At 40.3% G+C, this 17,643-nt stretch overlaps 1 protein-coding gene across 1 annotated transcript; it reads left to right on the top strand.

Moving 5' to 3' along the window:
- Positions 1-2,346: 2,346 nt before the first annotated feature.
- Positions 2,347-17,474, top strand: LOC143034406 (uncharacterized). Its single transcript, XM_076200412.1, has 5 exons — positions 2,347-2,386; positions 4,118-4,614; positions 5,262-5,529; positions 5,653-5,992; positions 17,345-17,474. The coding sequence occupies exons 1-5, from the start codon at positions 2,347-2,349 to the stop codon at positions 17,472-17,474; spliced, it is 1,275 nt and encodes a 424-aa protein (XP_076056527.1).
- Positions 17,475-17,643: the final 169 nt, after the last annotated feature.

Raw genomic sequence — 17,643 nt, 5'->3', positions numbered from 1 at the left:
TCATCCTAAAAGAAATGTTAAGACTACTACAAAGTACCATGGAGGGCAGCTTTGACGTCGGGTGCAAAGTCCCTGGGCCTGCGTTACCACACTTGTCTATTTTTCCTCCGACTGTTGGATCAAATTTGCAGCCCGCAGCTTTTGGGGAGGAATATGATATCACGGAGGAAATGATTTTCCTCCAGCATATCCAATGACATTGTATGTATTTTTGTAGAGAAAACAAAATATTTTGTCATAGTGATTTTACGGCGGAAAAGTTCTGGAAGTTGAGGGAAAATTAGCAGTGTGATTGCCCCTTAAGGGAAATGCTTCCTTATAGTAGAAAAATAGAAATAGTTCCATCAACTGGGAATATCTCAAATGAAGTATTCAGGAATAATGAACATTTCGATATATATATATATATATATAATATATATATACATATATATACATATATATATATATATATATATATATATATATATATATCAGATTGTTAAAAAGCGGCTTTAGTTATCGTAGTCCTAATGAAGATTACGAAACATTTCGCCTTCAAATATTAGATCTTACAACTTTAAAGATTCCCAAAAGTCTGTATTATTTTAGTTGTGCACAGCTACGCGATATAGCATTAGAAAATTAAATATTAATTTTGTAAATTACAATACATGAACGTAATATGCTGTTTTCTTGGCGGAAATAGATAACAAAAAATCTTGCTACAAGCTAATCTACTAACGAACGAAGCCGCTAGTATAGTCCAGACATGTCTGTCTAGTCCAGTCACTGTCAATTAGACGATGGCTTTCACGTTGTGGACCGGGTGTTCTCCAACTCCAGGTGACGTTAATAAACGCTGTTACAAAGACAATAGGGTTTCCTTGAGCTTTATGAGAGAACACGGGGTTCTGCCGTCGTCTGTTAATTACCCGAGGTACAATAATAATCTAGTCGTCAGCATCCGTGACGACAACGACGACCCGGATGGTCTTTAGAATTTGAGGTCCCGAATTACTAAATACTGGTTAGGTTAGGTTAGAGTAGACGAATTTATCATCCTTTCACTTCTTCGACCTCGGCATCTATCAAAACAAACATGGCCTATCATTCAACCGACGCGACTTCGTTCGTTAATAAATCGGTTTTAGCAACGTTTTTGTTATTGATTTCCGCCAAGAAAATCGCATATTACGCTGATGTATTATAATTTACAAAATCAATAATTAATTTTCTATTGCTATATCGCACTTCTAAAAAAATTACAGAAAATAAATTGTGACTATGGGCAGTCGGGATGTCATAGACATTCTTAAAATATTAATTCTACAACTCATTCAGTCCAATGATCAAAACCTGCGGATTTCAAAAGTCGAAATCCCCCTAATATTTTTTTTCCTTTGACCAACCATAATCCTACCCTTAACACATGAAAAATGTCCCATACAATGATTCCTGTACTCACTGAAACTATGTTTGACGTCAAACCATCGATATCCGTCTTCGAATATATCGTATTTTCCGTTTTTTTCACTAAGCACTCACAACAACTTTTTACCCGTGCCATTGTTGACAAGCGCAGGTTGACATTCTCATGTCGACATTTTTGGAATACCCCTTTTAAGTTTGAATGTCATAATATATGTAATCTGTATAACCTATTTGATTCAATTTTATTACCCACTATAGACAACAGCAATATTATTTCAATTTCTTAATAATGTGGAATGACTAATTCAATGGTTTGACTCTCCTTTACCACCTCGCTTTTTATTTTTATTTATTTATTTATTCATCTTTTTTTTTAGTTGGAAACAAAGAGACTATTAGCTCGTTCTCTGAATGTTGACAATGGTGACTCAGTGTGTGTGTAGGGGCGGGGGAGCAAGGAGATACTTCATTCCGTACTTTTCTATATGACACGGGTGACAAAATAAATAAACAAATAAATAAAATAAATAAATAAAAAAGATTAAACACTTCCCTTCAAGTATGACCTCGTTGTAGGAGAATGCCTATGAGGACACAAATTCCACGAGCTGGCAACTTTGGGTGACGTCACAGAGTGCCATCTCCGGCAGTCCGCCTTCGCGAATATATAAGTCACGGTTCTTGGGGAAACTGTGCCAGTCAAAACAGAACCATCTCTCCATCAGCACCACTTCCAAGAGTCGCTGGAAGCGTCTTTCGATTTCCAAGAAGAAGAGGCGTTGAGGTCTTGAAGGCTTCCAAGACTCTCTGGAGGACTCCGGAGAACTCTGTACCAACTCGAAGACTTCTCCAAAAAGAAGAGGCGTTGAAGGCTTCGAAGGTTCTCTGGGGGACTCTGAAAGAACTCTGAAAGAACTCCAGGAACTCTCAGCCATGAAGAACCGACCGGTCTATGCTGCGGTGGTCCTCCTGGGTGGGTTGCCGTTGAAGTCTCTTCGAACTCCGTTGATTGTACAAGTGAAATACTCAAATGTTGTCATTCAAGTCTCGAACTACCACGGTCTTCAGAGTCTTTTTTTCTTTCTTGAAGAGGGTCTTCGAGTAGCCTCAAAAAAAGTCAAAATTTTTGTTTTAACTCGAATTTTCGGTTCTGCACTTACACGTTAGCGAAGCATATGGTCCTTCGAGTTATAAAAACTTTTTTTTTGTCAAAACCAAACTTCTGACTTATCAAAACCAAAACTTTGAGTCGAGGATGACTCGAAGACACTCCTCGAGACTGAGGTCGTCCTTTGGAGTCACGGGACTCGAACTTTGCAACATTTACACATCAGTGGAATTGTTGACCAACTAACAACCCCTAAGTTTCTGTCAACAGCACGTGACGGACGGAGAGAGCCACGGTGGACGGGAGAAGACGGACGGACGACAGCGACATGACGTCATCTCGGTCGGACTCCTATGCATCCCGAGTACTCATGTTTATCTCCTTTCACACGTATCGACTTTTCGCCGTGCGCCGTCCACAACACGACGTCGTGCTCTTCAGTAATCATGGGTGTCTATGGACGTTTTTACACGTGGTCGTGACGTGTGAAAGCGTCTATATTCACCCATGGTTATTGGAGAGTACGACGTCGTGTCGTGCACGGCGCACGGCGAAAGATTAAAAAGTCGATACGTGTGAAACGAGTCATCCCCGTCCGTCCCTTTCCCCTCAACTTAATAAAACCACCTGACGACACTTAGCCAGAATAAAACCTGCAAAGTACACCAACGGGTACCACCTTAGCGTAAGCGTATCGGCAACAAAGACTTTCTCACAAATCTTCAAGTTACACCGAATAGTCCCGAGTTCACGACGCACTTTATCTATTTTCATCTGGCTGCCGTCAAGCGATTTAATTCAGCTGAAGGGGGGCTCTGATCCGACAGGGAGCGAGGCCCCACGAGTGTTGAGTCCATCAGCTGAATGAAATCGCCAATGTCTCCACCAGAATAAAATGCAAAAAGCGTTAAAAAATTCCATTCTAATTTGTTGCAATTCTTCATTTGTTCGACGATATTCTCGCCCCAGTTTTGAGAAGAAATCATTTCAACCAATCAGGGAGCGTAGAGTCATCATGGGGGTGGAGCCTATGCGCACGACAGCCAAGAACGGACCAATCAGAGGGACGGGTTAACTTTGTTTGTTTGTTTGTTTTCTGTTCTTTGTTTTGTCTTTAACGTGTCCTTTTCCCTGTCCGCTTCGGTTTCCATGTGATTACATATTTATTCTATTTTTATTTACTTGTTTTTTTATCTACTTATTGTGTTTTGTCTTTAGTTTATTCTTCACTGCACCGTTGTCAGACACTGTAGCTTAACCCTTTACTCATCATAAGTAGTTTATTTATCTATTCTTAATTTGCTGTGGATGTGCTGTGTCTTGCGACACTGCTTCTGACCCAGGGCAGTGGAGACAGGATGCAGGGATGACCCGTCATCCAGGAGGTGCCAAGATAAGGGGAAGGGAGGAGGGTAGAGGGGAGTGGAGCATGTAGGGGATGGAATGGGTGGGGGTGGTTTCTGTGCCTTTGTCTTTTTGGCTACCTCCCGTGTAAGGGGGAAAAACAGCCTTTAGGTATATGTATATGTATATGTAATTATTTGTCTATTTACACTTGGTTTAGTGTCTTGAAATTCTTCCTCGATCTCTCCTCAGCAGCCAGCCTGAGCCTGGCCTCCCCCTCTTACCTCCAACAGTCTCCTCCTGCCTCACCCTTTGGAGGAGGTGGAGGAGGAAGTAGCGGATTTGGAGGTGGAGGAGGTAGTGGTGGATTTGGAGGAGGAGGAAGTGGAGGATACGGAGGAAGTAGTGGAGGAGGAGGAGGTGGAGGAACTGGAGGTTTTGGAGGCAGCGGTGGTGGATTTGGAGGTAATGGAGGTGGTGGAGGCGGCTATGGAGGGGGCGGAGGCGGGTTTGGAGGTAACACCGGAGGCGGATTTGGAGGTAACACCGGAGGCGGATTTGGAGGTAACACAGGCGGCGGCTACGGAGGAGGACCTGGCGGAGGAGGCGACCTGTCGGAACTGATCCCCGGAGGCGGCGTGCCCGGACAGGACTACCCGGTCCTGGCCGCGGTTCCGGATACCGGGTTCTCCTGCGAGGGACAGATCCCCGGATACTACGCGGACACCGCACCGGAAGCAGGATGTCAAGTAAGTTCATCTCCCCCCCCCGGATATCACACACACACACACACACACACACACACACACACACACACACACACACGTGTAAGACATAAGACATAAGGATAGAGGAGACTGTAAGAGACCCTAAGGCCTACACTAGGCACTTCCATGTTCCTTACCACCTATCCATAAAGTTATCTCATCTTTTCTTAAAGCAGCCGATAGTGTCAGCGCTTACTACACCAGGGTTACCAAGTCTATTCCATTCCTTAACCACTCTATGGGTAAACCACTTCTTGCCTATTTCCTTCTTAAACCTAAGTGTGTCCAGTCTAAATGCATAACTGCGAGTCCTGCCCTGCTGTCTTAATATGATGACCTTGTCTGTATCACCCTTGTTAAAGCCCTTAACCCATTGGAATACCTCTATTAGATCACACACACATTTTCAGTATCACTGCGCTGCGAGGCGTTACTCCAACTCTCGTGGGCGGGAAGTTGGGTGTGTATAAGGTCACAGTACTACCCATAGATCGGTCATATACGAGCTCTGAGCTCTCTTCCGGGAGGGAAACAGCTTTCGATCACGAGTCCAACACGTGATCCAAGACCATGGTGAACTACATGTCAACGTGTTGGCTTTTTACTTCCCTTCTCCCTCCCTCCCTCAGGTGTTCCACATCTGCCAGGACGGGGGCCGGATCGACTCGTTCCTGTGCCCGAACGGGACCATCTTCAACCAGCAGTACTTCGTCTGCGACTGGTGGTACAACTTCGACTGCGCCTCCGCCGAGCAGTTCTTCGGCCTCAACGCTCAGATCGGCCAGGCCATCAACGGAGGTGGAGGCGGATTCGGAGGCGCCGGTGGTGGAGGAGCCGCTGGATATGGTGGAGCGTCAGGTGGAGGCGCTGGCGGTGGAGCATCAGGTGGAGGTGCCGGTGGATACGGAGGAGCGTCAGGTGGAGGCGCTGGTGGTGGATTCCGTGGGACATCAGGTGGTGCTGCTGGATACGGTGGAGCGTCAGGTGGAGGCGCTGGCGGTGGATTCCGTGGGGCGTCAGGTGGAGGTTCTGGTGGATATGGTGGAGCGTCAGGTGGAGGCGCCGGCGGTGGATTCGGTGGGGCGTCAGGTGGAGGTTCCGGTGGATACGGTGGAGCATCAGGTGGAGGCGCTGGCGGTGGATCCCGTGGGGCGTCAGGTGGAGGAGCCGGTGGATACGGTGGAGCGTCAGGTGGAGGCGCCGGCGGTGGATTCGGTGGGGCATCAGGTGGAGGTTCTGCTGGATACGGTGGAGCGTCAGGTGGAGGGGGAGCTGTTGGAGGAGGAGGAAGAGGAGGAGGTTTTGGAGGAGCCGGCGCCAGACCCGGAGGTTCTGGAGGCGTGACCACTCCATCGAGCTCGTACGGTGTTCCGGCCCCCAACGGAGGAGGTGGAAGAGGAGGAGGAGGAGGAGGAGGAGGACGCAGGGGAGGTGCCGCAGGAGGAAGAGGGAGTGGGAATAGAGGTAATGGTAACAGAGGAGGAGGAGGAGGAGGAGGAAGAGGAGGTGGTGGTGGAGCGGCCTCTGCTCCCTCTAGTCTGTACCAGGCCCCAGGCTTCTAGAAGCTCCTGGTTCCTGTACCATTTTGTGACGCCTCAAGATAAACTCTCCTCTGACGCAAACTAAGCACTTTTTAACTGTCGCAGTTAGTCTAAACCCGCAGAGCGAGGTGGATAGGCATGGGAGAAACCCTCCCCCTTTTCCACCTTTCCCCCACCACCACCACCACACGCGTCCCCTCTGACTCTCCCCCCCCCCTCTCCGCTAAGACATCCCTGCTTGAAACCAAGACAGTATCCCATCCCCTGTTCCCAAGCTATACTACCAGTTCACCCCCCGCGCCGCAATGCACATTTCTCAAGGAACAAACCACCACCTTTGCCTCTTGTACATTCACCACCAACTCTCTTAAGGAGTTATCACATTGTGGTATTTTCCTCCATCATATCAAATAATATTTTATGCAAATTGCTGATAAAACAACATACTTTCCCAGAGTGACTTTATGGCGGGAAAAATTCTGGCGTTCGGCAGCAACGCCGATGAATCGGAGGTTCAAGGAAAAATAGCCCAATGTGATCCTCCCTTATTTGCACACGTTTGCACTTGATCGACACCCTGACAACGCCGCCACCCTCAACCCCTCGACTGAATAAAATCGCCTGGAGACGACCAGGGTAATACTTAATCCACCGAGAGAATGACGCGGTAGGAGAGTTGACCCTATTCGAGTACGGGAGGTTCCCCTTACCTAAACAAAACCGTCTGACAGCAACAATATATATATATATATATATATATATATATATATATATATATATATATATATATATGTATGTATATATATATATGTATGCAGGAAAAATCACATTCATGATTCTAGGTGTGTGGAAAACCACAAAGGAAAATAATAAACTGCGAACCGAGCGCTTTCATCTATCCATCCTGACGATGTCTGAATAGATGAAAGCGCTCGGTCCATAATTTATAATTTTCCTTTGTAGTTTTCCGCATATATATATATATATATATATATATATATATATATATATATATATATATATATATTTCACCTGTGTCTTCCCATGTCTCCCTTCATGTACCTCATTACTATGTATATATCCTTGTACAATACCTTTGCAATCATTCTGCTGAAGAGGACCACAGAGAGTGGTCGAAATATACAGGAACAATCATCTTACTTTTTTATCTTTTTCCACCGACAGTGGGTTCTAAGTTTAAATATATATATATGCATATATATATTTATATATATATATATGTATATATATATATATATATATATATATATATATATATATTGCAAAAATAATCACAATAACGCGTGACGAAAAGATATTGCAGAAACCACAGGGAAATTAAAGTCGGAATACTGAACGTTTTCGTCTATTACGACATCCTCAGAGTACAAAGAAAGAAAAAATAGAACACAATATTTATACAGAAGAAAGAAAACTGGGAGAGGTCATAGCCACATAAAACCTTCGGACATTATACATACAACACATTTAATTACAAATGGAAATGTTAATGTTAATAAAAATACATATACATTCATATACACATAGAAATGGTGATAGTAACAAGTAAAAATAATAATAATAAATAAAATAAAATAAAAAGAACAAAAACCATGTGGCCGAAAGGTCCATAGGACAATTGGGACAATTAGGAAACTAGATACTGCTTTACTATCCTATGATATTGTTTTGTTAAACCAAAACACAAGTAATATTATCAAATAGTACAAAAAAGAAAAAGAAAGAAAAAATATATATATTTAACAGAAATACGAAAACTGGAAAGGTTATGCCACATAAAACTTTCGGACGTTATACATACATACACACTCATATACACAGAAATATTAATGGTAACAGTAAATGAAAAAATACATACACAATCATATACACATGGAAATAATAATGGTAATAGTAAAACAAACAAAAAAATACAAAAGAATAATAATGTCCTTGTGGCTGAAAGGTCCACAAGGACATTTGGTACCATTAGGAAATTTGGTACTGTTTTCTTTCTTCTGTATAAATATTGTGTTCTATTTTCTCTTTCTTTGTACTCTGAGGATGTCGTAATAGACGAAAACGTTCAGTATTCCGACTTTAATTTCCCTGTGGTTTCTGCAATATATATATATATATGTCTTCCCCTCAATGTACAGTCACCAAGCCACGCTTGTTCCCCCCAACTTGTGCAGTAAACACCCAACTAGTTCGCTTTATATAGATATAACATCACAATGCTACAAATCGTGCCCATCAGAGATTGGTGCTACATGACTGCTGAAACGAAATATTATATATATATATGTATATACATATATATATATATATATATGTATATATATATATATATATATATATATATATACAGTATATATTGTATATCCACGACAACCGAGTATGTATATTTATGTATTATCATTATTCAAATATATGTGTATCTCACAATGACCCCGTTTTATTTTTTCCTATCTTTGGGCTTGCGGTAACAACAGTGTACAGTCATAGTCCAAAGTTCGTCAAGACATCCTTCCTTTACTTATTAAGAGATGGACCATGATAACCATTTCCTTACTTTTTCACGTTACCAAATTATGGGACACACTCCTTTGTAATCCTCTACGCCTGCGTTTCTCAGCCAGGGTTCCCCGGAACCCTAAGGTTCCGCAAAAGCGGAATGATACTATTTGGCGCCGATGTTTTCGCGCCGATGTTTGGGCGCCATTCTTTTTGGCGACGAATTATTTGGCGCTAATTGTTTTGGCGCCGAAGTTCAGGCTTCGAACTGGATTCGTTCAGACGTCCTTAAGTGGGTTATTGGAGCGCCCACTCTACACCTCGGAATTCTAAAACACCTTTTTATCCTTAGTCTATATATAGTCGTGTTGAACCCTTCTACAGAAATGGCTGAACATATTTTAAGTAAGAGAAATATAATAAAAGTCACTCACAATGGATACTTATTTGTGTTGGACAAGAATACTAAGAAGGACCCTAATATCAAGTTTTGCAGATGTGAAAACAAAAACGAGTGCAAAGCTCGTATACACACTAGTGACAATGTATTGATTAAGAAAATAAACTAACATTCGCATGGTGCTTCAGCAACAAGTGTAGAAGTAGCCGCAATTAAAACCAGTATAAAGCGTCGGGCTGAAGAGTGTCAACATCAACCATGAAAAGGAACCATTAGAATATTTGCGTGGTTTAGCCCACAATCTCGAGCTGCATTAAACTGGTGAGTTTGACTTATATTATTTTATGGGGTTTTATCTATATTTAGTTTTTATCATAGTTTCAACTAATTCATTTATTCCCTTTTGTTTTTAATTTGGCACCAACAAAATTGGCGCCAAAAAATTACATCGCCAAAAAAAAAAACGACGCAAAGACATCGGCGCCAAATAGTACCAGACTCCCGCAAAAGGTCACTAAGGGTTCCGCGAAAACAAGTGAGATAAGCTAATGCACTTTTGATTTTTAATTTCATATACGTAATATAATCAAACAAGCACGACATATTCTTGATTATTGTAATTATGTAATATAGACATCATCCTGTCTAACCTATTATTACGAGAAAGATATGGTGTATGCGGTTTTTTTTTTTTTTTTTTTTTGCAAAGGGGTTCCTTGAGACATGCACTTTATTTTAAAGGTTATGCAAGGGTAAAAAGGTTGAGAAACGCTGATCTACGCTAAGAAGTACAGTTGCCACCAATTCTACACGAAAGTTGTCTTGGTTTCAAGTGACTCGGCAACTGGCGCCTGGGACTTGGCACCCATAAGGCCTTGTTCACACTAGCGGTCTGAACAGTGCAGAAGCAGCGGCGGTACCGCATAGTCAAGGAAAAACTGAGAGGTTCCGTGTGAACGCCTCCATTGACTTACATTGTAATGGAACCGCCGCGGTTGAAAGTATTAGTGTGAACCAGACATAAGAGTCAATATCGCCCCCTTCTGAGCCACGTGGTCCTGTTTCCCTTACCCTGGCTGCTGCCGTCAGGCGATTTTATTCATCTCCTTGCTCCCCCCCACCCTCATCCCTTGGTTGATTACAGTATGTCCCAACAAACACGGATATATAGCAATCTATATGAAAATGGGAAAGTCACACTTCTTCATATTCTTTAGATGCAACAGTAATCACATAAAACACGTGAATGAAGATATTTTTCTGAAACCTCGAGGAAATCAAATATCGGAATGTTGAACGTTTTCGTCTATTCAAGACATTTTCAAAGTACATAGTATCACAACAAAGTACAGCTTAAATACAATAGTGTAGAGAACAGGAGAGGTCACTCAACATAAATACATACAAAAAAAAACATTCTTTAGATATTTGTTCTTTCCAATTTGGGGTCTTTTCCATTTTACGGCATGATGAATCTTTAGGTTAGGTTAGGTTAGGTCAGGTTAGGTTAGTTCAGGTTAGGTTAGGCTAGGTCAGGTTAGATTAGGTTTCAGATTAATATTCATTTCTTACCTCTCTTAAGCTGTTGAAATCAACTCCATGCCGTAAAATGTTAAAGATCCACCATTTGCTCTTGTTATACTCTAAACTTTATCATCCTAAAAGAAATGTTAAGACTACTACAAAGTACCATGCAGGGCAGCTTTGACGCCGGGTGCAAAGTCCCTGGGCCTGCGTTATCACATTGGCCTATTTTTCCTCCGACTGTTGGAGCAAATTTGCAGCCCGCAGCTTTTGGGGAGGAATATGATATCCCGGAGGAAATGATTTTCCTCCAGCATATCCAATGACATTGTATGTATTTTTGTAGAGAAAACAAAATATTTTGTCATAGTGATTTTACGGCGGAAAATGCTTCCTTATAGTAGAAAAATAGAAATAGTTCCATCAACTGGGAATATCTCAAATGAAGTATTCAGGAATAATGAACATTTCGATATATATATATATATATATATATATATATATATATATATATATATATATATATATATATATATATATATATCAGAATGTTAGAAAGTGCCTTTAGTATCCGCAGTTCTAATGAAGATTACGGAACATTTCGCTCCAAACATTAGATCTTACAACTTTAAAGATTACCAAAAGTCTGTATTATTTTAGTTGTGCACAGCTTAGCGATATAGCATTAGAAAATTAAATATCAATTTCGTAAATTACAATACATGAACATAATATGCTGTTTTCTTAGCAGAAATAAATAACAAAAAATCTTGCTACAAGCAAATCTACTAACGAACGAAGCCGCTACTATAGTCCAGACATGTTGTCTGTCCAGTCCAGTCACTGTCAATTAGACGATGGCTTTCACGTTGTGGACCAGGTGTTCTCCAACCCCAGGTGACGTTAATAAACGCTGTTACAAGGACAACAGGGTTTCCTTGGGCTTTATGAGAGAACACGGGGTTCTGCCGTCGTCTGCTAATTACATGAGGTACAATAATAATCCGTGACGACAACGACGACCCGGATGATCTTTAGAATTTGAGGTACCGAATTACTAAATATAGGTCAGGTTAGGTTAGAGTAGACGAATTCATCATCCTTTCACTTCTTCGACCTCGGCATCGATCAAAACAAACATGGCCTATCATTCAACCGCCGCGACTTCGTTCGTTAATAAATCGGTTTAAGCAACGTTTTTTTATTTATTTCCGCCAAGAAAAATCGCACATTACGCCGATGTATTATGATTTACAAAATTAATAATTAATTTTCTATTGCTATATCGCATAGGTGTGCACTTCTCCAATATTTTTTTTCCTTTGACCAACCATAATCCTACCCTTAAACATATGAAAAATGTCCCAAATAATCATTCCTGTACTGACTGAAACTATATTTGACGTCAAACCATCGATATCCGTCTTCGTATCCATCGAATTTTCCGTTTTTTCACTAAGCACTCACAACAACACTTCACCCGCGCTATTGTTGACAAACGCAGGTTGACATTCTCATGTCGACATTTTTGGAATACCCCTTTTAAGTTTGAATGTCATGATATATATAATCAGTATAACCTATTTGGTTAAATTTTATTACCCACCATAGGCAACAGTTTTTTTTTTTCTTTAGTTGGAAACAAAGAGACCATCGTCACGTCCTCTGAATGTTGAAACTTGAAAATGGTGACTCAGTGTGTGTGTAGGGACGGAGGAGCAGGAAGATACTTCATTCCGTACTTTTCTCCTATGTAGAATCAGAACAAAAAGAACATACTTTGATTTGGCCACCTTCCCTAATATGAGGAATTAAGACCTTTGTAGTATCAAAAGGTGCCACCGTGATGACTGAAACAGTATCGTAGTGCTATTTCACTTCTAACAATTCACTAGCCCTTCTATCCTTGAATGAAATAGCCTTTCATATAACAGGAGGGGTGCTGGTAAATCCAATCCATTTTTTTTCCCTGGGCTCTTTTGCAGGGGACCCCATGACTGCATTTCTAGACAACTGCTTGACTGTGGGATGAGCAGTTTTGAGGTGTCTTGCATTGTGAAACTGTTTATGGAATTATGGGTCACCCTCGGCATTTGTAATTGCTGTCTTTGGTATTTGTAATTGTTATTTCGAACTATATGTTCTTTTCTTTATCTGCACTTTATGCAGCCTATATTGATTCAATGTCAAATAATTACTTAATCCTGCAGGCCTATGATACCTCAAAAATGAGCGTCACCCAAGGTCGGCACATCTTGTTGAAGCCAGGAAGATGGCTTAAAATAGCGTAGGGTCGATTAGAAAAGAAAGAAAAAGACCAAGTAATACTTTATATGGAAGGGCTGATTGCTCACCAAGACTCTCTAGCATACCTGTGACCAGCTACCACTCCTCTTTGCTTCTTATTATTAGTTCCTCTTTATATTTTGTATTACAAAGGGAATAGCATGCCGACAGAAGGCCTTTTGTTCCATAACTAGGTCGGAAATGAAAATAAATAAACATATAATGATAAAATCAAACAAAAATAGATAATAATCAATAAACATATAGATAATGGTAATTTATAAACAATAAAAAGTAAGGAGATAACTAATAATAATAATTACTTGTAATGCCAGAAAATTTTCCTATGCATTTTTTTTTTCGTAATGATGTTTAAGTATGACATCCAGTATGTAATCAGTATGCTAATTCCAATAACCGTAAATTATAAGATATCCCCCTTCTTTCTCTGAGTCCATGTGACAAACGTGTTGTTTGCAGTTAGTAAGCTAATAAGTACAATTCCCTCCTCTTGGCACTAGTAATCATACGATTCGGTGGCTCGATTGATAGAGTCCCTGACTGTCACTATGGCGGTTCGGATTCGATTCCTGCCCAGGGCTGAAATTATTTCAGTATCGCTGCGCTTCGAGTCGTTACTCCAACTCTCATGGGCGGGGAGTTGGGGGATGCGTGTAAGGTCACAGCATTACCCATAGATCGGTCATACGAGCTTTGAGCTCTCTTCCGGGAGGGAAATAGCTGTCGATCACGAGTCCAACACGTGATACGAATACCATGATGAATCACAAACGTGGTGGACAGAAATATCCAAACATGAGAATACAATTCCATTCCTTAGGTTATCTACAAAAATTCTGCATACAAACAAAAGGAAGAGAAGACTGTATAGGTTCCATAACATGGATTTTATGTACACCCTCAGGAATACTCCTAAATGAATAAGATCAGAGCTTTTTTTGTGTTATCCTCGGCAATTTGCAATTATTATTTCGAACTACGTGTTCTTGTCATTATCTGCACTTCATGTTTAATGATTCTTTGCCAAATCTATTATTATTATTATTATTATTATTATTATTATCATTATTATTATTTTATTATTATTATCATTATTGTTATTATTATTAATATTATTATTATTATCATTATCATTATCATTACTATCATTATTATTATTATTATCATTATTATTATTATTATTATTGTTATTGATTATTATTATTATTATAATTATTATTATTATTATTATTATTATTATTATTATTATTATTATTATTATTATTATTATTATTATTATTATTGTTATTATTATTATTATTATTATAATTATTATTATTATTATTAATGCCTAAGTGTCGCCCCGGGGCAAATTTCTCAGTGATGCACCCCCCTCCTTCCCCCATCACCACCATTCCTTACTGCCTATCATAGCCACTGGCTTGCGAAATAGTTAAACAGGTTTTAAAAATGTTATATAATGTCCCTAATGCAGAAAGGATATGGGGGGGAAGTATTTCATATTCTGCTAATTCTAAAGCAAAATTCGTATATTACGGTAAGATATTCATGCCCCCTTTGACCTTTAGTTATTATAGTTATTTTGTTAGCCTTGTGGGTGGCATGTCCAGACTAGAATTGCCAACACCCCTAAATGTGCCGCCCTAGGGCATATGCCCCTAGGTAGGAAAATGGAATGAGGTTTAGGAGTGGGGAAGCCAGGGTCGAAGAGACTAATGGGACGTCTGTCAAGGGCTCGGGAGCGTAATGTTGGGGCTAAGCGTCACTAAACTTAAGATGCTTGGCTCAGTAACTCTTCATCTCTCTACCCCCATCTTTCCCTATACTGAAACATTGTGATGGAATAAGAGTAGTTTTGATCATTATAATCATATATAAATATAATAAGATATATGTGAAGGAGAATATTATGAGGTGAGTGAACTTCAAGACGCTCGGTTCAACAGATTGGGCCGACCAACTTCCTGAACAAAATCGCCAACCAGGCATCCAGAAATTACATGGTTGCATTAGTACATAGGGACTAGTTCTAGGGGAATAGGTGCAGTGTGGCCAACACTGCTCACTGTACACTGAGGTTAAAAATTAGGTGTATGGAAGAGCTTGCAGCTTCATTGTGCCTTTCCATACAGTGGAAATCCCTTACCTTAGGTTTATTGTGTTCATAGTGCTTTACGATATTTGTGTCTTACTTGTATATAACAGGTGGGTAACCTACACGTCTTATCCAAAGTTTCAAGTTGGGTGACTCGTTCCATATACCGTAATCTGCATTGTACTACCACAATTCTTTTCGTATGTTTTAAGTGTTTTAGTACAAATTGGACTCTGATCCAAGATCCTTTTGTTGGTTGCAATTATAATCATGTGTACTAGATAAGGAACAAAAAATATGATAACTTAAAATAAATAAGATAAAATAAATGGCAGGTATTACAGCATATTTCTTGTGTTTATCTTAAAGAATCACAAAACTTGCATGTGGATGAGCTCTGCCTTGCTGCATTTGCCTCAATGTGAACTGTATGGTAGGGGTACGGGGGACCCATTGTCCCTAGGGTGCTATGGTGGGAGTGGCTGAATTTGTTTTATTTATGATCCAAGAGAGTGATTTGACACAAATTTATACAAGGAAAAGGGACTCTAGCATAAATAATATCTATCAGGCCCGTGCAAAGGGGGGGGGGGGGTGCCCGAGCACCTGCCCCTGTGCCCTGTGCCCCAAAAGTGCCCTTCACATATATAAAAATGAATGAAAAATTATTTCTCTCAGGCTTTTTCCATTTTCTTACCATTCAGAAATTATAATGTGGAAATGGTGTTGCACTCTACCGGATGCCAAATACGAATAATACAAAAGAGTGAAGAGCCCAATTTCCATCCCCTTGCAATGTCTGTCACGTTACCGCTATCTATATATTCCAGCCATGGAATTCCTCAGGGAGATGGGAAAAAAAAGTGGCCAGCCCCCCCCAACTGAAATGAGCAAATTGAAAATTTAAAACACTCATTGAAATAATTTTATTAAGTGGAATTTTTAATTGCCAGGGCTAAAGATTTGTCAGCCATCAGTGCTAGCCCAACCATTAACCCCCTCCCCTTCTGAAATGAGGATAATATATGTGTATTATCATATTACTATTAGCCCCCCAAAAAATTTGCTCAGCCCCCCCTTAGCCTCCCCAACTAAAAATTCCTGGCACCGCCGCTGGCTTGTCCTTAAAGCCTAGGAAACATCACCATCTCCCTGTTATGGGAGGTAGCCATGTCACCCACTCCACACCCATTCCACCACCCTTGTTTTTCCTCTTATTAGCTCCACATGGATGGTCATCCTTGTCTCTGCCCACTGCCTGGGTCATAAGCAATGCAGCAAGACACAGCACATCCACAGCAGGGCCACTTTACTTACATTGTGAGCCTCCTCCCTTCATGTGGAAAGTAGAGAAGACTGGGAGAAATTCTTTCAGGCTGCATAAAACATCCTCCATACACAACCATCCTCCAATAACCTCAATCTCCTGCCTTCTCCCTTTCTTACACAGCAGATATTTCCCCTCTTGCTCAAAGCCCCTTTTACTCCGTCCATCCATCTTACCCTAGGTTGTCCTCTGAAGTTCACTCCATCTACCTCTGCTTTCTACACCTCTTATATAATTAACAGTTTTCATATTGATTTCAGAGCTTGTAAGCATAGTATTGGTGCACTGTTATATTCTATTATTCATGCTTAACAAACATGTGAATCTAACCTTTGTATAGAATCCTGAGCTCGTCTATGCTCTTTAATGTGTTCACATCATCAGTGTATCTTTAAAGGTTACATATTTAATGCATCCATGCAAACACCAATATGATAATGAAAAGTTATCTAGTACTGGTTTCTTTTATTTTAGCTTCTAGTTTGTTGAAACATTCAAAATATGTTATGACAGAATAGAACATTCTCCGAAATACAAAATACCAGAGTACAAATTCACAAATAAATACATGTTCCTTGCACTATACAAAAAAAGCTTGTGGCAGGACAACATTCATCACATCTGACCACCTTCAGAAGCTCTCCCCCAACCTGGCACACTTGAGCCAGACAAAAATAAATTCATGGAAGGATACCATTGTACTAATTCTTACGGTATTCATCTTTGTACATGATTCCATATTTGATGGTCGATGGCCACAAATACCCTTAAAAGGAAAATTCTACAGCTTAAGCCTACGTTACAAACAAAAACACACCCTCGTCTTTCTCTGTACTTTGTTTGCAATATTGGCAAGTACAATGGCAGGAGCCTAGCATAGGCATCTTTTTCACAACTTTGGCATTTCCTTCTGAAAAAAGCAGCTTCACAAGAAGGCAAATCTTAAATATTACATATGAAATAACACAACAAGTGCACAATACATATTCTAATTTTCCCAGTGCTGAATACAGCAATAACACAACCCAAATAGATGGCAAAGTCAGTGACAATACTATTAGTGCACAGCAAACAGTCACAACAATGGAACATGACTTTAATGCTGCCAGATACATGATTATGATACATTAGGCAAGAACAGGGCAATTTGTAAATATCAAATATATGTTTTGGTAAAAATGCAGTATAAACAAAATCTTGCATCAAGCTGACTTTCTGAAGTCAACCTGCAAGACCATTCACACACAAGTATATGCATTCATCACAAAACTTTAACATACATGCTTACAAAGCAAATATA

The sequence above is a fragment of the Oratosquilla oratoria genome, chromosome 2 (assembly GCF_046742065.1).
Source record: "Oratosquilla oratoria isolate Oo_2021 chromosome 2, ASM4674206v1, whole genome shotgun sequence".
In the NCBI taxonomy this organism is placed as follows: Eukaryota; Metazoa; Arthropoda; class Malacostraca; order Stomatopoda; family Squillidae; genus Oratosquilla; species Oratosquilla oratoria.
This window is presented reverse-complemented; position numbering and strand designations above follow the sequence as displayed.

Coding starts and splice junctions, on each gene's coding strand:
- LOC143034406 (XM_076200412.1), top strand. CDS start 2,347: ATGAAGAACCGACCGGTCTATGCTGCGGTGGTCCTCCTGG. Junction 2,387..4,117: donor TGCTGCGGTGGTCCTCCTGG/GTGGGTTGCCGT, acceptor ATCTCTCCTCAG/CAGCCAGCCTGAGCCTGGCC. Junction 5,530..5,652: donor AGCATCAGGTGGAGGTGCCG/GTGGATACGGAG, acceptor GTGGGGCGTCAG/GTGGAGGTTCTGGTGGATAT.